The sequence below is a fragment of the Danio rerio genome, chromosome 2, assembly GCF_052040795.2.
Source record: "Danio rerio strain M-AB ecotype USA chromosome 2, GRCz13ab, whole genome shotgun sequence".
Lineage (NCBI taxonomy): Eukaryota > Metazoa > Chordata > Actinopteri > Cypriniformes > Danionidae > Danio > Danio rerio.
The window spans coordinates 34709223-34732444 of NC_141022.1; the positions used below are offsets into that span (position 1 = coordinate 34709223).

At 35.2% G+C, this 23222-nt stretch overlaps 2 protein-coding genes across 33 annotated transcripts in view; one reads left to right on the forward strand and one right to left on the reverse strand.

Annotated features, from left to right (window-relative positions):
• The window catches only part of yes1 (YES proto-oncogene 1, Src family tyrosine kinase), a 262958-nt gene extending 254218 nt beyond the window's left edge, over positions 1 to 8740 (forward strand). For all 9 annotated transcript variants that reach the window (XM_087239180.1, XM_087239178.1, XM_087239177.1 and 6 more), the window contains 2 exon segments: positions 293 to 424; positions 6020 to 8740. In XM_087239180.1, coding sequence (XP_087095306.1) covers positions 293 to 424; positions 6020 to 6228 — 341 coding nt within the window. In that variant the 3' untranslated portion in view covers positions 6229 to 8740.
• On the reverse strand, positions 8619 to 22816 carry clul1 (clusterin-like 1 (retinal)). Of its 24 annotated transcripts, none has more exons than XR_015477783.1 (10): positions 22076 to 22816; positions 18779 to 18919; positions 18530 to 18678; positions 17666 to 17836; positions 15440 to 15869; positions 13115 to 13727; positions 12640 to 12702; positions 12194 to 12585; positions 10378 to 10556; positions 8624 to 9256 (listed from the first exon to the last, which is right to left on the reverse strand). XR_015477783.1 is itself a non-coding variant. In NM_001099994.2 (9 exons), exons 2-9 carry the CDS (start codon positions 18888 to 18890, stop codon positions 9241 to 9243), a joined length of 1401 nt encoding a protein of 466 aa, NP_001093464.1. In that variant the 5' UTR covers positions 22076 to 22112; the 3' UTR covers positions 8619 to 9240. The 24 variants fall into 24 exon arrangements, 6 of the variants coding, with proteins under 6 accessions (NP_001093464.1, XP_087095730.1, XP_087095728.1 ...); XR_015477795.1 differs by having other exon boundaries at positions 18779 to 18900; positions 22076 to 22160; XR_015477794.1 differs by having other exon boundaries at positions 12640 to 12710; positions 12866 to 13727; positions 18779 to 18900; positions 22076 to 22160.
• Positions 22817 to 23222: the final 406 nt, after the last annotated feature.

A 23222-nucleotide genomic window follows, 5' to 3' on the forward strand; every position in this document is an offset into this window, starting at 1 on the left:
GAAAAAAAAGACATCCCATACCACAACCTCAGTACTTTTTTATTTGTAGATGTTTATTAATGATCTTTTAATAAATGATGAATAGAATGGCTCATTTTCTTTCAGCTGTGTAAAAATTATGCTTTTTGCTACGTCAGTGGCAAGTAAGGTTCATTTTTCCCTACTTGTATCCACTGATTTAAGTAGTGTTGAAGTAGACTGAATGTTTTAGAATGCTGAGATTTGCTTTGCTTTAGTAATAGGCATCAAGTCTGCTGCAGTAATTAAAGATTGTGTGCCATTGTTCCTCTAGGAGCCAAGTTTCCCATTAAGTGGACTGCGCCAGAAGCAGCTCTGTACGGCCGATTCACTATTAAATCTGACGTCTGGTCCTTCGGGATTCTGCTGACAGAGCTGGTCACCAAGGGCAGAGTGCCATATCCAGGTGAGAAATACTACAATTCAGCAGGGATTCTGTGTTTTGTTTTTGCTGTTTCTTTCACTTGTTCGTGATCACATTTTTTTCACGTTTGAGATGGAATTATAGGATTTATTTAAAGAGATAGTTTACCCTTGTTAGTGTTTTCAACATTTACTTCTAATGAAATTTCCACAAAACATTTATTTCTTTTAAAAAAACTTTTTGCTTCTTTGAGAGTTCATGTAACCAAAAGATCATAAACAATCAACTATCAGAGGAGATTTCATCTACTTTAGATTTTATTTATGTTAGTAGTAGTCATGCACCCAAATAAAAAATCTGAGCCAAAACCAAAAATTCAGTATGTCCCCTTTTTTAACATTACTTGTAATACTTGCAGATATTTATTTTGTTTTCATAAATGTAGGAAAATTACAAATTAAGATAAGATTTTGAATAATGTCTTAAACAAAAGACATCTATTTTTATTTATAGCTTTAAATTTGTATATTTGTATATTAACTTTTTATTTTATTTGCTTATTTATTTTGTCCAAATAATTCTGTTTATTTAGTGCTGTTACTCGTAACAAAAGATAAAGAGATTGTTGGTTTATTTATCCTTCTTTATCCTGTTGTGAAAAGGCTAAATATAAAAGCTAAGATTGTTCAATGTTTAAACTAAAAAAAGCTTATTGCAATTACCGAATGGGAGGCAATTAGAGAAATGCTAAATTCAGTGTACTAAACACTACATTCCCTACTAAACAATGATCTACACTGATGCATCACAAAAAGCAAACACAGAAGCTCAAACATGCATGTGATGCTCAGGAGCAAGTAAGGTTTGTTCTCTACACTGTTTACTATATTGGAACTCGGATGAACAACTTTTATATAGATCATTTCATGATGCCATTATGTTGTTCTTGGAGTTATATTCATTTTCAGTCAAGGGATCTCAGGTTTCTTTGGTTAATATTTAAAAACACAAATTAAGATTTATGATCAAAACAAATTAAGTTGTAGGGATTTGACTTTCTCCAGGTTGAGTAAATGTTGAAGGTATTTACATTTTATGGGTGAATTTTAAGATCTCCCTAACATTATACACCACCAGTGACACACTAAACCAGCTCTATTGGTAGTCTTCAGGTTGACTCATAATGCACAGGCAGGTGTGCTGAAGCAGGGTTGGGGCTGGAGTCTGCTGTAGGTAAATCTCCAAACCGAAAGGTGCAGATTCCACTGTGCCCCCTACTGGACCAGCCAGGCACTGCTGGGCGTGTTATTACTCTTCTGAAGGAGCCATCTGGCTGAGACGGGCATGAAGGACTGACTGGGCACTAGTTCTTATGTACCACCATCTGTCCATCCCCTCTTCGCACTTGTCCCTCACACGGCACAGTCTGTCATTTATACACTTACCTAAAGCCTCTTGACTGATGCTGCACATCACAAACCCTGTTAGGCTTTCATCAGTCATTCAGCTGTAGACTCTTAGAGTCGCTCCATTATTGATGGGCATCAGCTCTCATGCAGATTTCTAGATGAACTTTGATTGAAGCAGCAACTTTGCTCAAGTGTGGCTCAGTTGTTTCAAATCTGGGCCGGTTTCCAAAGCTTGTAGGTTTTTACTCCAGTGATAAAGAGCCTTACGCTAGCTATGGGTTTTCAATCACTGCACATTTTAACATTATTCAACACACCTGATTCAGCTTATTAGTCATTAGAGATAAGCTGCGTCCTAAATCGCACACTACTCGAGTATGTTTGTTCGTTCATTCATTCATTCATTCATTCATTCATTTTCTTGTCGGCTTAGTCCCTTTATTTATCTGGGGTCGCCACAGCGGAATGAACTGCCAACTTATCCAGCAAGTTTTTACGCAGCGGATGCCCGTCCAGCCGCAACCCATCTCTGGGAAACATCCACACATTCACACACACACTCATACACTACGGACAATTTAGCCTACCCAATTCACCTGTACCACATGTCTTTGGAATGTGGGGGAAACCGGAGCACCCGGAGGAAACCCACGCGAACGCAGGGAGCACATGCAAACTCCACACAGAAACGCCAACTGAGCTGAGGATCGAACCAGCGACCTTCTGTGAGGCGAACGTGCTACCCACTGCGTCGCCTACTCGAGTATGTATTACATTTAAATTTACTACAGGACTGATAGAAAAGTACATTCTATATAGTATGAATCTGAGTAGCATGAATGAAACTTGAACGTTCTACATCCTTCATTTGTCATTATCACTTGACCTACCTGCTTCAGTTGTGTTGCTTCACTCAAATTCATAAACTCTCTCATGTGTCATCATGGGATAGCGTAGCGTTCATTAAATGCGCATTTCAAAATCTCACCAATACTAGGTCATCCAGGTACTTTTCAAGTGCTGTATTTCAAATACTATGAATTTGGACATAATTCTTGGCTCACATAATGTTATTAAGAGACAGTATAGTATGGAAGTATGAGATTTTAGGCGCAGCCATGGTCTGTATTAGAAAATAGGAGGGTCTGTGGTTGTTGCATTGGAAGAACATAATCACATGAGGCACCTCAGTCTATCATTTTTATGATGGCCAGTTACAGCTCAGGGAGATCTGTTTCTTGTGGATTAACACGTACATCCTGAGAGTCATATTCTATATTTGTTGGACAGCTAGTAAATGATGAGTAAGATTGCAGTGTTTGGAATGTGCTGTACTGTGTGGGGAAAAGGTCTAGTGTTGCCCTATTAGCTGCAAATTGTGGTCAATACACTGCATATAAAGCATATTAAGATTAATTTTAAACCATAAATACTAAACACAGATAATTAGGTATTAATTTTTTCAGTTTTTGTTTTGTTTTGGTATTATCGTTATTATTTATTATCGTTTGGTAGATAATAATAATAAAAAAAGGAGTTTCTCCCAAAAGAATCTGTGTCTCCAAAAAAGCAATGTCATGAATTTTTCCAAACGTTTGGTGTTGTAAGTTATGGAGACAAGGGGAAAAATTTGAATCTGTAGAATGGCAAAGCCTTTCCTTAATTGTCTTAAGCATTTCCGTCTAAGCTCCAACAGGAAATCCAGCTTTCCACTTATTATAAGATTTATTGATTCGAGTTAAGCACAAGTACGCCTTATTGTTATGAGTCATTATGTAAGTGCGTGTAAATGAAAATGGGCTCTGCTTAGAAAAGTCACTCAGGGCTTTTCGCATACACGAACAAACTTTATAAGCGTCACAGGAAAAGAAATGACTTCCTCTAACTCTAAAAAAGCACCGCTTTACACTTCTCTTCTTCTCAAAATCCATTCAATTGTCAACCCAGTGAGTTTTGTTCTTGCGTGTCACATACAGCTATGAAAAAATTGACTTATATTATATTATATTATATTATATTATTATATTATATTATATTATATTATTTAGTGCTGTCAATCGATTTAAAAAAATAACTTATCAATCACACATTTTTTACAATTTATCACGATTAATCGCAATTAAAAGACTGAAACTTGTCATTTTGGCTGTTCAAATGTAAAATGTAAATAAATGTAAACTATTAAAATTCTAAATATGATTAGCATTTATTATGCATTTATTTGATTTTTTATTTAACTTACTTAACACACATTTCTTCATGTAAACAACATACCTGCAAATCAAAACGCAGGCATGTACCTTTAAGTGCCATTTGAATTTCAAAGCAATCAACCGCAATAAAAACAAAAATGATTTCCATGTTGGATTCTAAGTGGACTACAAAAATTTCTGAAATACAGGCATTGCAAATATGGAAAATTACGACATTATCTGGCACGTTTATGGGGTATGTTTACATGGACATATGACATAATACTCAGATTTTAATATGATTAAGACAATACACTGATTAAGAGTCTACAATGTAAACAGAGATTTTTGATTACCTTATAGAACCACAAACACCCTCATCACGGAATGCAGAGTTTTTTTTCTTTCCATTTGGCGTGCAGTATTAAATTCCATCAAAACAACACTCTTCCACCAGTCCTTACTTTATATTCTCACCCAATACCTCAGTTTGTCACGGGGCATGAACAATATGTCTCTGAATGAAAATGAAACTGCCAAACTGCAGTTAAAATCGAATAATTACAGTTGAAGTCAGAATTAATAGCCCCCCTTTTAATTTTTTTTTTCTTTTTAAAATATTTTCAAAATTATGTTTAACAGAGCAAGGAAATTGTCACAGTATGTCTGATAATATTTTTTCTTCTAGAGATAGTCTTATTTGTTTTATTTTGGCTAGAATAAAAGCAGTTTTTAATTTGTTAATAAACATTTTAAGGTAAAAAATTATTAGTCCCCTTAAGCTATATTTTTTTGATAGTCTACAGAACAAACCATCGTTATACAATAACTTACTTGCCTAATTACCCTAACCTGCCTAATTAACCTAATTAAGTCATCATGGCCAAGATAAAATAAATCAGTTATTAGAGATAAGTTATAAAAACTATTATGTTGAGAAATGTGTTGAAAACTCTTCTCTTCGTTAAACTGAAATTGGGGGGAAAATAAACGGGGGGTTAATAATTTTGACCTCAACTGCTAAAATGAAACACCCGAAATTACATGAAACTCATGAAGAAACATTTTATACTGAAACTTTCCATCTAAAAGTCCTTCCTTAGTCTTATCCATATTTCTTTGCATGTTGAACACACATCGGCCACAACAAGAAATAAACTGCAACCACATTAACACATTCATTGGATTCATTAATTATTGGATTCGGCTCAGTCCCTTTATTAATCTGGGGTCGCCACAGTTGAATGAATCGTCATCTTATCCAGCATATGTTTGACGCAGCAGATTCCCTTCCGGCTGCAAGCAGTCACTGGGAAACATCCATTCACACTCATACACTACCGACAATTTAGCTTACCCAATTTACCTATACTGCATGTCTTTGGACTTCGGGTGGAAACCCACACAAACATGGGGAGAACATGCAAACTCCACCCAGAAATGCCAACTGACCCAGCTAAGGTTAGAACCAGCGACCTTCTTGCTGTGAGGTGATCATGCTACGCACTGCGCCACCACATCACCCTATTATATTATATTATATTATATTATATTATATTATATTATATTATTAGAAATTCTATTTCTCTGGTTCTCTTCTATAAAAGTCTGGGAACATTTATTTTAAAATTAAAGAATTGTTAACTGCAGATTTTTATTATTTATATATTTATGACTTATTTATTTCAGCAAATGACAATAGGTCAGAATAACAAATGTTTTCATTAGCTGTGATTCAAAATCAGGGTTATTCCGCCAAACTTATATGATTTATTGATTTGAGTTGAGCACATAAGCCTCATTGTTATGAGTTATAAAGCAAATGAGTGTTGGTAAAAATGGAATGAGCGTTGAAAAGGTCACTCAGTGTTTCTCACGCTGCTTTAGACGTCCTCTCCGCAGCTGTCCAGTCCTCTGTGGACTCCACTAGAAGTGTCCGCTGTAATTACACACCCCTCACACTTCCTGTCTGAGAGCGTCTGGCCACACAACAGCAGGCGTTTGCACAAACTGACGCTCTATCCACTGTCTTTCAGGCATGGTGAACCGCGAGGTGTTGGAGCAGGTGGAGCGGGGCTACAGAATGCCATGTCCTCAGGGCTGCCCAGAGTCGCTGCACGAAATGATGCGGCTCTGCTGGAAGAAGGAGCCCGACGAGCGGCCCACATTCGAATACATCCAGTCCTTCCTAGAGGACTATTTCACCGCCACTGAGCCACAGTATCAGCCCGGAGACAACCTGTAGAGACACTAGCTCTACAGGCCCCAGACACTCGCCACCACGTGCTAATAAGCCACCGGGACGCTTCCCAAACCTTTCCCCACACACTTGTCCTTACAGAGAGTTTCTTTTGTTGTGTTTTTCTTTATTTCTCCCCCCAGTCAAATTGGAAAAGCGCATCAGTCATATCCTTCACAGCATGACTTTGTGGTCAGACTGTTCTCTGCCGGAGGATGTGTGAATGTGTGTATGTGTGGTGGAGTTGATGAGGACAGTGTTTGTGTGTGGTTGTGTGTTTTTGAGCGGGACCACCTCACGCTCCGAGAACTCTGCCTGGTGTGATTCCTCAATCTGCAGACAGAGGGAGCTGTGCAGCAGGCTTTGTGCTATTGGCTGGTTCACAGTTGCACAAAATCAGCCTTTTTATTGTTTTTTTCCTCCTCTTACCTGTATTCTTTTTTCCACCTGAACACTAAATCTTATCGTTAAATCAGTCTTTCTTATTTTAAGTTTTTTTTTCATCCCCCCCCATTTTTTTTATATTAGTTTGAGTAGTTCATTAAAAGTGACCAATAACTGTGGTTAAATTGGTGGCCGCTAACAGAAACTCTTAGTGCCATTGTAGAGATGATGGGACAGTGGAAGTTAAAAGAATGACAGAGAAAGAGAGAGAAATGCATGAGGGCATTAGCCATTCTGAATGTACGAGTGCTTGAACGTTTGATTTTTAAAACATATTATTTAGAGAGGCAGTTTTGTTTTTTCTAAAACACTTTTATAGCAAATTGTGATTTTTCAATAAGATCCTACAATTACTTTGCAGTCATTCTCGATCTCTATGAGAGCTTGAAATCATATCCTGGGAGATTATTTGTTTCGGAAAACATTTCTGATGACCAATTGCCATTTCAACCAGCTGCTAGTTTCCAAGCAGAAAATCATTGCACAAAAAAAGCATTATTTTATCTTCAGTAATTCAATGGTAAATTATGAAACTCATTTCAACTGCAAGATTAAAAACAATTAAAAGCTGACAAATTGTTTCAATTAAAAGCTGACAAATTGCTGACTTTTGTTTCTCATCTCTACATATTTATAGGCGTTCTCACAAGTCTGGTTTAATTTCTTGTAATTTTTAGTTTATATCCCTCACCACCCAGAATTACATGTCCATCATTTAAAACTACAAGACACAATGTTGCAGCTTTAGCGAGAAAAGAAGTCAGAAGAATATATTTTAGAAATCTAAATCGAGAGAGAGTCAGGGGGTTGAAATAGCAACATTTTAAACCAAGAGATCCTAAGAGAAAAAAGTCTGAATTGGCAGTTACAAGACACAAGTTCAATTGTGAAAAGTAAACTGGCGATTGGGAGATAAATGTCACAATTACTTTATTTTTAATTGTGTTTCCTAAGTAATTAACAGTAATGAACAGAACACCAGACCTGCCAGGCAGCATTTCTTCATGCTCCTGTTCACCCTGACGGCTTTTAATATCACAACAGCAAAGGCAGAGTTTCCTTTTTACACTCATCAGCACCGACACTGCCAGGTTTGTTTTTATTTCGTGCCAACACATTTGTAGTGTGGCCAACCTCTCGGTACAAAACTCATTGTTCTCTCATGTACACTCCGATAAATGAACCACAGAGATTTATTGACCTTTCACAGACGTCAGTATATATTTCAAAAGAGCCATCATTTCTTCATCTTGACATACGAATGTGAACTTGCTCAAATCTTATCACACAGATGCGTTTGTTTGTTGATGTTTTTCTTCAACAGGAATCAAAATGGCAGAAACTGGTTCACCATGATGTACCACATTTGCTACTTGGAGTTTTTACACTTCTTTTTAAGCCATCGATCACTGTGAAATATTCAGGTACTACAGATTAAAACCATTTGCCAACCAAAGTTCAGTCAAATTTGTATCAAAATGTTCCCCTTGATCTGTTAAAATGGTACAAGTCTAGCAAAGAGGGTTAAATGGACATCATCCATACCGTTTTTGCACCGCTAGTACAGATTTCAGTCTTAATTAAAGTCTTTTGAGTTTGCTGGCGTAGTGTACTGTCTAAAACGGGTTCATTTCATCCATGACAAGCAATTGAATGCACTTGAGATGAGTCAGACTGATATCTTTCAGAGGGCTAATTTGTTGGATTTCTCTCCTTTTTTGTTGTTGTGTAGCCTTTCTGATATAGAGAGAATGAGAGAGTGGCCTTGCTTTTGTCCTTCATGTACGTGAGCCCTTTTGTCCGAGAGACTTGATTGTGTCCTGTGTGTTTATCCAGGACAGCGCTAGACATCTTTCCCATCACCACCTTCTGTTTTACAAGGGCTACAGGCAAGTTTGTGCAAAACTTTTGTGTTGTTTGTGTCAAAAAGCGAGAGATGGAGAAAAAGAGAATGGTCTGATTGTGAGGTGAGAGTTTTAATGAAAAGAAGAGAACATTTGTTGTGAAACTGGTTACGATTACTAATCTGAAGAATTTGTACAGTCAAAAATAAAGTTTTACGTAATGCTTTTAACTCTTTGTGGCTTTCATGTCAATTCTTCAGTGGAACATTTAGGTCAATTGAATTTGACCTAGGACTTGGTGGAAACAACGCTTTTCATCTGAGAGTAATAAAGGTAATGAGACTTTATGTCTATGTGACTTTATCATTATTAATACTGTTTTTAATTAATATTTTATTTACTATTGAAACATGCACCATAATTAAACATAAATAAAATAAACATTTATAGTGTTTCATAGGATTGATAAACACACCGAGGCCTAGTGTTTAATGATTTATCTAGGCAAAAGCTTATGCAATAAACGAGATTATGCGGTTACATTAGTTTAACAATGTTTACATGAATTAACAAGACAAGTTTTAAATTGCAACCTGCCATATGATAACATTAATGAATGCTTGTAGTATCTCGGTTTCTAAGCAAAACACAATGCTTAAATTATAGGATATGGGATGTTGCAAGAGTGTTCTGGTTAAAGCTGGGCCGAAAACTGATGACTTGTGTTTCATTACACGTCATCATGCCTAAAAAAAGAAAGAAATATGGTTAGAGGTTAATCAGAACTGAGCATTAGAAAGATAATCTAGTCTATAGATATTCTTGTTTTTGAACCAAAATCAATCAGTGTTCTTCATGATTATTGACTTGAAGGCTTTAAACTGGCCCATAAGTAAAACAATACAGTAGGAGTTTTATTTAAAATGTAATTAAAAATAAGATAACCTGCATTCTTTGAAATGGATTCATTTATTAAACATTTGAACTAAATAAAAAGCTTAAATGTGTATTTTGTTTTGGCCCATATATACATGTTTTATTCAGAGGAGTCAGATCAAATTCTGAAACCATTTGACAAAATCACTTTGGTAAATCTGATATGAACACCAACATGTCTTCATTCCTAATAGTAAAATATTAATAATATTTGGTATTATTAAAACAGAAAAAGGCATGTAAGATTTTACAGGAAGAAAGGTTTTTACAGGTAAAAATTTGTAGAATTTAACTAAAATGGCATTTTCTTGAATCGGCTATATCTATCATATATCAATTAGCAAGTGTTAATAATTTATCATCCTATATATGCAAAGTGTAATTCAAATATGTCACATTAGGCATTAGAGGGGTAAAGTCTAGATCGGATACACGGCTGGCCGGACGTGCGATATGCACATTAATATAGCAGCATTTTTATGACATTATAACTATAATTAATATTTTTACAGTACTGTGACGCTTTGGTTTAGGGTTTGGGTGGGAGTTGGTGTTAAAAAATACAATTTATAAGGTAATTAAATAGATAACATAAATAATAATCTGTACAACTACTGTTTTTACATTACTGTGACGGTTGAGTTTAGGGTTAGCGTGGACGTTAATAAAGTACAATAAATGGGAAATTAAAAAATAATATAAATAATTCTCTTTAACTTCCGGCCGCAACCATATCCCATCTGGCGACAACCCATAATAGGGTTAATTATAATGTGGCCACATAATTATAGATTTTGCATAGACTTCTTATTGGCTCTTATTTGAGACCTGATTTATATGCAGGGTTATTCTCCTTATCAGATATAAATTGTCCCTGTGAAACGTGTTAATAAGTGTGAAGTTGACATGGTTTAATTGGGAAATATCTCACCTGACCATCTGCTTGTAGATGCCCAGAGCCTCCTGTGCCACATACTGGATGAAAGCAGGATCCTGCAGCTTGAGACCCGCAGGAACGGTCAGGGTGAGAGTCGGGGAGTTGAGGATATTCACTTCCACTGTAGAGTCTGTTGCTGGACCGCTGGCGCCCTCTTCAGTCTGTGCCACCACCTTGTGATTGAACATGAACCGATTTACTGTCTGATTTTTCTTCTCATTTTCTGCACATTTTTTTTAATTTTGCACTGCTAAGTGAGGTCCACTTATAATAAAGTCAGGATTCTTACATTAAAAAACATCATTTAGAAGTGACAGGTTAACTTTTGTCCTGTTTTGACCCCTCTCATCATAACGCGTTGTTTGTAAAGGCGTGGACTGGCTGACAGTTTTGCATATTTAAAACCTTTCGAAGACCTTTGTGCACACCGATATCCATTTACATTTTGCATGTACACTGACCGGCCGCTTTATTAGGTACACCTTACTGGTACCAGGTTGAACCAAGAAATGTTGTCTACAGAACAGCCTTAATCCTTCATGGCATAGATTCAGTACGCTACTGGAAATATTCCTCAGAGATTTTGGTCCATATTGACATGATAGCATCAAGCAGTTGCTGCAGATTTGTTGGTTTAACATCCATGATGCGAATCTGCCGTTCTACCACATCCCAAATGTGCTCTATTGGATTGGGATCTGGTGACTGTGGATGCCATATGAGTACAATGGACTTATTATCACGTTCAAGAAACCAGTCAGAGATGATTTGCGCTTTATGACATGGCACGTTATCCTGCTGGAAGTAGCCATCAGAAGATGGGTACACTCTGATCATAAAGGGATGGACATGGTAAGCAACAATACTCAGGTAGGCTGTGACGTTGACACAATGCTTATTTGGTACTAATGGGCCCATAATGTGCCAAGAAAATACCCCCCACACCATTACACCATCCTGAACCCTTGATACAAGGCACGATGGATCCATGCTTTCATGATGTTGATGCCAAATTTGCAACTCATCAGATCAGGCAATGTTTTTCCAATCTTCTATTGTCCAATTCTGGTGAGCCTGTGCGAATTATAGCCTTAGTTTTCTGTTCTTATCAGACCAGAGTGGCAACCGGTGTTGTCTTCTGCTGCTGTAGCCCATCCGTCTCAAGGTTAGACGTGTTGTGCATTCAGAGATACTCTTCTGCATACTTTGGTTGTAATGAGTGATTATTTGTGTTTCTGTTGCCTTTCTATCAGTTCAAACCAGTCTGGCCATTCTCTTCTGACCTCTTTTATCATCAAGGCATTTGCCTCCACAGAACTGCCGCTCACTGGATATTTTGTCTTTTTCGGACCATTCTCTGTAAACCCTAGAGATGGTTGTGCATAAAAATCCCAGTAGATCTGCAGTTTCTGAAATACTCAGACAACCCGTCTGGCAACAACAACAACCATGAACCGTTCAAAGTCACTTAAATCACCTTTCTTCCCCATTCTGATGCTCAGTTTGAACTGTGTCGATTTGTGCTTTGTTTGTAAACTAATCCACCGTCAGGTGAAGTGAACAAGGGATCAAGTTCTCATCAACAATTATTCTGAAACTGCACTGAATCTTTCCATATTTATCATTGGGTTTCTGCATAAATCTACTTTCGCCATTCTTGTTCTTTAACTCTGCCTGTGAAATTCAGTAAGTGGTACTTAAGGAGTTAGTGATGAAAAAGCATGTGTATTTGACTTAATAAATCGATATATGTAATTGATACATGGTAATAAATGATAATAGTGTGGCTCTTCTTTTGGTAATCTCTTACCGTGGCAATGTTGAAGATGTTCTCAGGAGTGGTGTTGTTACTGGCGAGTTCGGCCACCCAGCCGAAGTCAGAGGCCATGTTGCTGATCAGGCTGATGGTGTCTTCGGTGTGATGCTGCACGATGCCCAGCACCTCTTCATACTGCTGCTTGGACACTTCCCACAGCTGAGACGCCTCGTCCAGCTCAATGTGCAGCTCTTTGACAAGCGGGCATTCTGGCTCTCAAACATTTACAATGATCAATAAGACTTAACAGATAACCCAAAAATGACAATTCTGTCATCAGTTACCCACCCGCATGCAGTGAGGAGAACAGTTTAACTAAGCAGACTGAAAGATTCACAACCTGGATTCAGTTTTCAAAATCAGCTCTCTAACTTTTTAGTAATCAACTAATAGGAAGATCATGACTTAAAGGTCCCTTGAGGAACTTTTGAATGTGCTGCAGTATTCAAAGTTTTGATGTAATATTTACTAGATCATAAGTCTCAAACTGGATTTCAGGAGGGCTGCAGCTCTGCATAGTTTTGCTTCAACCCCAATCAAACACAGCTGATCCAACTAATCAAGGTGATTACGTCTACTATAAAGACTATTAAGCAGGTGTGAGTTGGAGGTGGTTTATAGCTAAACTATGCAGAGCTGCAGCCCTCCTGGAATTGAGTTTGAGACCATTGCACTAGATCAGGGGTCACCAACCCTGTTCCTGGAGAGTTACCTTCCTGCAGAATTCAGTCCCAACCCTGATCAAACACACCTGAACCAATTAATAGTACCTAAAGCAGCCCTTGATAATTACAAAAAGGTGTATTTGGTCAGGGTTGCAACTAAAATCTGCAGGAAGGTAGCTCTCCAGGAACAGGGTTGGTGAACCTTGCTCTAGATAGATGTGATTTCCAAAGCTGTATTTTACATATTAGCCCCAGTCTAATGGTAATGCTTAATTAAAAGTATATCAGACTTTTTTTTTTACCCTAGCAGAAAGCATATTTACACTTTCTAAATTGTGTATCCCCAACAGTAAATTGTGTATTCTCCAATAGATATTGTGTGTGACCAATTTCAGACATATCTGTGGTGTCTAGTTATAGTGTAGTGAGTGGGACGCTTCAGATTAATAAGACGATTTGATTGGACAGAGAAGTTGATGTGAAGAGGGATGTCATCAAAATCATTGCTCTCTAATTGGTGAAAATAATATACTGAACGTTTTGAATGAACATATTCAGTATCTTCTTAGTACGAATGTTGTCTTTGATTTGGAGCATACTGGATAACCCTAAGGCTAAGCAGATCATTTACAAAAAAAACTTTAGTTTTTGATTTTACATGGGTGATGCTGCCAGAATTTGTATTTTTGTGTGAACTGTCCATTTGATTAATCATTGTGTGTGTGTGTGTGTGTTCTTACCGGTAAGCAAGACTCCCTGGCAGACTTCACATTTGTCCTGCAGCTGCCAGCAACCCGAGGACTGTCTGCGCATGTCTCTGCACAGCCTCCGGGTCTGCAGAAACTGAGGGAGGAGCTTCTTCCCTGAGGTAAATACAAACACATGTAGAGAGACTCAACTGCAGTGCTAACTGTATTATGATCAACATCAATGCTGGTTAACTTTATTAAAGGGGTCAATATTATACATCCAACTGGATTCCAATATTAGATTAGCTTTGTATTTTTGACTGTTAAGTTCCAGTATTTTTAAGGCTTGTTCACACTAGAATGAACCATATTGGCATCCACACCAACAGACGATAAATCTGTTTATTAGAAGTGTGTGCTGCATTGATGACTCCCCAAGGGGCAATCATTCATTACTTTTCTCCGTATCAGTTTTTTTAAAATTTTTTATAATTTATCTACTGGGAATGTTTTTATACATTTTAGTGATTATTACCGAGTTTGATTCATCAGTGTTGTTGTTATTGGTATAGCTGTAGTGATGGTATCATTTTAAGTTTTCACTGTTTGTGTGAATAGGACATCAGGATCTTCATCCATGCCTTTTTATGATATGAAGAAACAGTTCACCTGTATTCTGTCATCATTTGCTCAACACAAAGACCGTCAAACGAACTATTTAAATGGTCATTTTGGAACTTTTTGTGCTATTGTCTTTCACTTTCATTGTAATCAAAATAATATTTATTTAAGGATCTTTGTTCAAAGAAACAAAGGGCTCTGTTTTAACAGTCTAGACGCAAAGTCTAAAGCACATGGTGCAAAAGCATTAAGGGCATGTCTGAATACACTTTTGCTATTTTGAGAATGGGAAAATACTGTTTGCGCCGCGTCAGTTGTGTCACGCCAGTGCATTTGCTAATTACATGGCGGACTTAGTTAGATGAAAAACTGAACAGAAAACAGTTAAACAGACCATCTGCGTGAGGATAAGGGTCTCCTCCATTCAGCCTCGTTACTTTCTTTTTTTTTTTCCATTTATTCTTTACTTTGTGGATAGGGTTACATGCGCTCCGCTGAAGACATCCATTAGCCTACATATTTAATTATGTTTGTTAAGTGCAAAGATTTGTTTCAAAACTATTTCTAAATGCAGTTCTAATTTCCAGCAAACAAATAAATGAACAATAATAATGAAGAGTGGTCAAGGCTATAGGCTATCTAAACACAAGTCCTATTCTTATGCCCCATATGGTGATGCATACGTCTTCAAAACCTGACAGGTGGACAAATCTAAACTTGTTACTTACTTGTAAATAAATATAAATATGCATACAATAAATAATACTGCTAATAACAATAACATTATACAAGTACTTGGAGGCGGTTTTTGTATTTATGTAGTAAATAATATTTTTTGTAACATTTTAATCCTTTAATTTTTTCATATGTAGAGATATTTGTGTAATGCTATACATCCTGTGTGTATCAAACAATGTGTAAGTGTTTTTTACCTGCATAGGCTATATATAGCTAATGTGCTCTGCACTGAACTTTAGACCAGCTTTCAGTTGGTCAATGGCACAGTCTATTTCAACCCTTTAAAATAGCAATGCACCTACAATGCGCCTTAAAAATAACTATTTTTTGACCAGAACACCTATGAGTCCTCAATGTGGCGCAACTGAATTTGCTATTTAAACAACGTGGTGGCAAAACGTAAAAATTAGGGTTGCACTTGTCTGAAAATTGCAACAAATTGTGTGAAACACGTCTTGCACTTTATTGCGTCGGGTGGACGAGTAAATGATGACAGAAATTAACTTCATGTATCACTACAAAAGCACCTTCCCCAGTCTTCTCCGCAGCCCCATGAATGTCACTGAAAGCCTGTGTAACGACAGCGCCAAACTCATCCAACACACGTCTGCCAAAGTCAAAGAAGGAGTCGAGCACATCGTCCAGACCCACACCCTCCAGAAAGGCAGAGTCCAGAGCTTTGTTTTTAGGCTTGAGCTGCAGCTCTCTCTCTCGGTCGTCCTGAAGCTCAGGGCTGAAGGCTCTACGCAAGGCCTGGTCTAGCTCATGGTGGAAGTGAGAGACCAGCACCACACTGCGATTTACCAGCGCTCCCACTTTAGAGAGAAGGCTGCTAAAGGAGTCCTCGATCCTCACCACCTGCAGGTCAGGAGTCTCAACGCTCTGGTTCAGAGCCACCTCATCCTGAGCATCACGAGGCTCAAACTGAGAGTTCAGTCTCTGGAAGAAGGTCTGTAGCTGTGGAGAACAGAGAAATAGATAGAACATGAACTTGTATCTCACTTTAACAAAAAAAAAAAAAAAAGTACATTTGATGTATTTAAAATTATTTTGATTTGTTTAAAAAGCATACAGTGTTTAGCATATATGAGTACACCGCTCACAAATCTCTTTTAAACTCGTATTTTTAATAGGAAGCTCTACAAAATTATATTTTTTCATGTGCATTAGATTAGTCGGTACTGAAGCCAAATCTGGAGCTTATCTAACAAAATAACTTACCATAACAATGTAAAAACTAGTACACACAAATTTATGTTATAGAAAAATATTAAATACAAATTTTTTTAAATAGAAAAAAAATGTGTTAAAATTTTGTAGGTTGTTATTTATTTTTTCAATGTTTTGCTTGATTTAATTGTATTATCTTTCAGTGTCTAAATATGTTTGGTGACTAAAATGTTATTTTAATAAAAATATCTGTTTAATTAATATGTTTTGTTTAAATGCACCAAAATACATTGCCTATATTCACTGAGAAATGGATAAAAATATTCATCTTCAAAATGGAGTCAACTCAATAACGCTAAGCACTGTATATGAATATACAGTAATTGAAGAAAAATGCATACAGATCGATACCAGAAATCGGGTTTAATACAATCAAGCAACTGTTATCTTCATTAAATGGATAGTTCACATGGAAAAAAGAAATGTTGATTTCTATAGTATGTTTTTTTCTACAGGGGAGGTTACTGGTCTCTTACAATAGTCAAAATATCTTCTTTTGTTTTCAACAAAACATAAACTTAGACTGGTTTGGAACCACTTAAGGGTAATAAAGACAATTAAATAATGTTTGAGTGTGCTATCCCTTTAAGTACAAGAACTTTTAATTTGCTACTAGTGCTTATTCTTGAGGTAATACAACCTTAAAAAAAACATACTAATAGCCTGCTTATTTTATCAATGCTAGTTTTTATAAAACTAATACTAGAACTAACTCCTTACATAATATATAAAGCAAGAGGTAATTCTAGAATTGTTTAGGGACTGTTACAAAAACTAAAAGCATATAATGTAGACAGGACAGTTACTGAACTTAAAGTTACTAAAGTAGCAGAAATGTTTAATCATTTTCAAAATGTAAATAAAAAAATCTTACATGTAATAAGTTACAAAAGTATTTGTAAAACTATTCTCTATTCCAATGGTGCAAGTGTCTAATAAGTATATCATGCATGTAATAAAAACTAATTTAACTATTTATTTGTTATCTAATAAGTACTAGTATCCAAAAATAAGGCACAAATATTTAATAATATTTAAAGTAAAGTACCAGTACCTCATGAATAACTAGTATATTTGTTTACGATATGTACTGGTCACAGGTGAAATACATAGCCTACTACTCTATGAACTGAATAGTTGATAACCAAGTGACTTCATACTGTAGGTCCGTTTCAATGGGTAATAACTAGGTAGTTTGAAAAAAAATGACTTGATTTTTGCTTTTAAAAGTCCTACCTAAAGAAGAATAATGAATAAGCAGTTATGAGGAAACAGTTAGTAATGAGTTACTCTAGCACAGGGGTGCCCAAACTCGGTCCTGGAGGGCCGGTGTCCTGCAAAGTTTAGTTCCAACCCCAATTAGACACACCAGGGCTAGCTAATCAAGCTCTAACTAGGCTCTCTAGAAACATCCTTACAGGTGTGTTGAGGCAAGTTGGAGCTAAAATCTGCAGGACACTGGCCCTCCAGGACCGAATTTGGACATCCCTGCTCTAGCATCAATATAGAAACTTGTTATTTACTTTGTTAGTGAAAGTGGTGAATCCACGACGGCAGTTGTTGGTGTAGAAGGTTTTGCAGGTGTCGTTGAGACAGTGCAGACACTGCAGCCACGAGGACTTGATAGACTCGTTACAGTGTTGCGCTGCTTCATTCAGCTTCTGTTCTATGCTCTGCGTGATCTCTGCTGCCCCCTGATGGTGGAACCACACAATCACAGCTTTACTTCAAACATGGCGAATATCTGACTGGAATTGTGTTTTAAAACAAGCGCATTCTGCTCAACAAGGCTGTAAAATTGAGAAATGTTATTACATTTTACAGTAACTTTTGTTTTAGTGAATGTAGTCTAAAGTGAAATGTATTTTAAGCTGAGTTTTCACCGTGATTACTCCAGTCTTCAGCATGATCCTTCAGAAATATAATATAATATAATCTTGATTTGCTGCTCAAGAAACCCTTATTTTTTTTTATTAGCGTTTTTTTGTGTAGAAACTGATACAGAATCAGTTTCTACAAAAAAATGTGAAGAAGCCAAAGAGTTTTGCATAGAGTAGTCTTATAGACATCTAATAATTAAATAGAGTAATGATTTAGTACCTGTAATTATTGATCATAATAGAACAGAAAATAAGCATATTAGAATGATTTCTGGCGGATCAAGTAACACTAAAAAGGTTAAAAAAATCAGATTTAAAACATCAATATATTAAAGTAATTAAATCTATAATAGTATTTCGCAATTTTACACTTTTTACTGCAGAATATGCTTCTTAAAAACATCCTGATCCTTAACTTTTGACTGGTTTATATACACACACACACACACATATATAAATCTATGTGTGTATTCTTGCATGTTCAACCCAACTGACAAATTTCCTGACCTTTTTCTTCTCCTCGCTGTGCCTCAGGGACTTCATTAGGTTTGCATGTTTCTCTTCATTTCTGGCCATCACCTCCTTCATTTGTTTGATTCCATACAGAGCTTTGCTGACCTCCTGATCCACCAGCTTCTCTCCCTCCAGAGACAGACCTGAAAGACATCACATTTCTGGTCTCATATGCAGTAGATATCATACCAGTGCTGCATTTATTTGTATGCCATTGATCAGTTTGTCTCAGGATGGACTCACGTTTGAGGGTGTTGGGTAATACTGGAGGAAGGGACGTTTCAGGAGCACAATGGAAGACGCCCAGAGACGCCAGGAAAACCAGAGAGAAGATCAACACCCTCATCCTCACCATCTTTGGTAATCTCAAAGGAATAATAAAGCCTTGTTAAGGAAAAATTCCAAACATTGATGAAGTAATCTTCCATTATCATTCTGTGTAACATATATTTATTTAAAAATAAGCAACATGTTTATTCTGATATTGTTAAAGAATAAGAGATTTTTTATTGTTTTGAATATTTAAAAATATTGGTTCATTAAGGTATTTATTTACCATTTTAAGTATGAACAATCTTGTTCAGCATTTATTAATAATAGTTCAACATTTACTAGTGAATGATTAATATCTAAAGTGCTTGTTACCATTAGTTGTGAGTTAAGGACATTTTCATTAACCAATGTAAACAAAGAAAAATAAATTCTGTTATAAATGTATTGTTGATTGTTCATGTTAGCAAATATATCATTTAGCATTATCAGACCACCGTTTTAAAGAGCTAATAATAATGATTTGTGAATTTAATTTTGAGTGTTTTGGAACTGCATAGTGATCTTTTAATGTATTATTTTATTATGTCATCATATGATTCTTGATGTAACTATGCCTGATCAGTATTATTATTATATAAACCACTGTTGCACTGAGAGACAGGTTAGTTTGGTGTTCTCTGTGAATCATAGATAAAAAATGTATCATATGCTCATAAATATTGCTCTAAGATAATTTTATAAAATAAGACACAGCTGTGTAATACTATTGCAAAGCTTGTAAACCCCATTGTCTTTGACATAAATTCTCTAGTATTTCTTTTATCTAAATGCTTGTCAGTACATTCAGGACTAATTATAAAATGCAATTAACTCTAAAGCACTATAAAAGGGATTTTTCTTAAATCCAAGAAGTTCACCCAAAACTGATCATTGCTCACCCTTCATTTGTTCCAAACTTGTTTTACTTTTTTTATTCTGTTCAACATAAAAGAAGGTATTTTCCAGAAGACATAACGTCCTAAGTATTTGTTTTCCTACTATGAAGATCAATGGTTAGAGGATTTCAGCTTTCTTCAAAATATCTTCTTTTGTATTTAACTGAGGAAAGAGACTCATAAAGGTTTGGAACCACTTGAGGGTAAGTAAATGTTGTGTTTGTTTTTAGTATTATTGAACTACCCATTTAAATTTAAGTAATTTAATTTAATCTGAATGGAAACTAATACTTTTTTCGCAGATATCGCAGATATCACACAATAAATTGTCTAACAGCTTTATATTCTGTTTACATTTAAGTGTATTCTTTGGAACTGTATTAATACCCTTCTTTGTTTTGTCATCCAGCTCAGAGGTTTGATCAGAAGAGTGATGGAGCAGTAAGACCAGTGAATGTCCACTGAGTGGCACTACACCACAATCACGAGGTGATTCTTCAGATGAAGTTCATTATTTGATGATGTTTAGGAAATATATGAACCATGTAACCTGTGGTCACTTTGTGTTTGTACATTTGAATCTAATCCATATATTTTTAATCCAGTTTCTTCCACTTTAAGCTGGACAACTGACATGAGCTAGCATCTTCTTTCTGGGATGCAGGATGTGAAGGTTAAATAAGGTAAAGCGTTATATTTATATTCATTATACATACATATATATATATATAATTATATATATATATATATATATATATATATATATATATATATATATATATATATATATATATATATATATATATTACATTATACATTATATTAGCATTATATAGTCTTACACTATATTTAGAGGTGTTGACAAAATACCTCTATATGAATTGACAGATTAAATAGATAACTACTAATATAACGTGTCAGTGTAATAAGTAAAAAAGATAATTATTTTCTAATAATATATATATATATATATATATATATATATATATATATATATATATATATATATATATATATATATATATATATATATATATATATATATATATACATATATATATATATATATATATATATATATATATATAATATATATATATATATATATATATATATATATATATATATATATATACACACACACACACACACACACACACACACACATATATATATTCATGTTATATATCCTGCTTGCATTTGTGAGGTTATACAATTGTATCTGAATGAGTAATAAGCACATAAATATCTACATATTAATTTATATATTCACATATTGTAAATATCAATATAAGATAATGTTGTGATGAAATGTAAGATTGTCATAACTTTAATAAAATTCAGAGAGGTTATCCATCAAAACAAAAGTGAAATATTCAAGGAATGTCAAAAAGACACCAGAGGTGCTCAAGTTCACCAGCTTTACTTCATGGCTGGCCATCTGTTGTTCTAAATGAACACAACAGAGCCGTCACATTTGGCAAGTGGAAGTCAAAAGCTAACATTGTAAAGCTGTCACATCATACGTCATATATCTGGTAAAACAATCAGCCAATAATGTTTTACCATTATTATTTCTGTCCTAGTCTGATCAGCAGGGTGTTACACAACATTATTTAAAATGAGGACGTGCTTTTCAATCCATCACATCACATCACATGCTTAAGTAATTAACGAGTAAAGGCCACAGCTCAGTTTATACTTCACATATAAAATATTGACTTCCTCCTATAAACTATAACCTCTTATAAATAATGACACCCGTACATTATCTGTAAAGTAAATTTACATGCCTGATTGTTGTTTATTAGATCATTAATTTATCAAGATGACAGCTTACAATATTGGTTTGCATAGCTGTGAAATCCAGTGTATAAACAATAAATACTTAAATACTGATAAACAAATAAATACTGATTATAAACAATCACATTCACTTATAAATAAATGTTCTTATTAGGGATTTTTGGTTCCATGAAGAACATTTATCATCCATGAAAACTTAACATAACACAAAACACTCTTTATAGAGAAAAAAAAGTTTTTAAATGATAAAATGTTCCTCATGCTAATAATAATAGGGCTATTTTAAGATCTATTTGAGGAACTCAAAAAGTTTCTTTTGTGGCGTTGCTGCAAAACCTTTTATTTTTAATAAGCGCACTGGTATATTAAACTTTTCAGTACCTTTGAAATGATGACATTTGAAAGTATGTAAAGATAGTAATATGAAATAATATAATTTTATTAATTAACCATACTATGTGCTATGTTATATTATGTTATACACAGAACTGTGTGACATTATTAAGATTACAGGAGCAGAACTCACCAGAAATGTCCGCTTGATGTCTTGTGTGATTGATGCTGTGCAGAGAGGTGTGTTGTTTATCTCTACCTGAGCTTCTATTTATGCCTAAGTAGAACCAAAGACGATCCAATTAAAGCATTTAGAGGTTGTTGCCATTCCAGAAACTAGCTTTTGTTCTGACATACTTGGTGTACTTAATCATTTATATGCATGAATCTGTTTTCTGAACTGATTTTTCTGTCTGAAATTAGTTAATAAGATTTTTGTTGTTATTGTTTTTTTATTTGTTTACTTTTTGGTCCCACTTTATTTTGATGGTATGTTTTTTAAATTAAGTTACATTGCATCTACATGTCAACTAATTCTCATTAGATTATAAGTAGACTGTTAGGTTGGGGTTAGGGTTAGTGTAAGTTGACATGCACTTGCTAAGTTTCTTATAGACAGTTAAATGTCTGTTGAAGAAGCAGTATCAACATATTAGGCAATCTACTAATACTCAAACGGACCATCAAATAGAGTGTTACTACGTTTTTGAACAAGTTTATACAAGGATTGTGTTCATATCCAGTAACATTGTAAAAAAAAAACATTTTTTGCAATATAAAATCTTACTTTTCTGTTTAAATGTATTTTTAAAAAGTTGGCGCCAATAGCCTAGTGGTTAAGTGCGCCAACATATATTATAGCACCGTAGTGCTTACGGCGACCCGAGTTCCATTCCCTGCTCGGCTTCCTTTGCTGACCCCTCCCCTCTCTCTGCTCCCAATACTTTCCTGTCTGTGACCTTCACTATCTTATCCAAATTAAAGGTGAAAAAACCCTAAAAAATTATGAATAAAAAGTAATTTATAAATTTGATAGCAAAACTGAATGCTCAGATGCAACTACCTTTACATCTGTATATATACATGCACACAGCTTATTTCAGCTAGTTCCACGAAAATGATTTTAATTTAGTGTAACAAAATATCTAAAGCTAAACTTAAATGAACAAAAAACAAAACAACAAACAAAAAAAAAACTGAACAAAAGCTTGAAAAACCCGATGAAATTATAAAAACAAACTAAAATAAAAAGAACAGTTACTTAGTGTTTCTAACAACTTCTTTTACTTCTATGTTTCATTAAAAAGTTGTTCTGGCAAAGTACATGAGAAAGTCAAAAA

Bases quoted from the DNA above. Each gene is read 5' to 3' on its own strand.
- clul1 (NM_001099994.2), bottom strand. From the start codon at position 18,890: ATGGTGAGGATGAGGGTGTTGATCTTCTCTCTGGTTTTCCTGGCGTCT. The intron at 15,870-17,665 runs GTAAATAACAAG...TGTTCTCCACAG, and splicing joins TCACCACTTTCACTAACAAA to CTACAGACCTTCTTCCAGAG. The intron at 12,415-13,604 runs GTAAGAACACAC...TAAATGTTTGAG, and splicing joins CCAGGGAGTCTTGCTTACCG to AGCCAGAATGCCCGCTTGTC.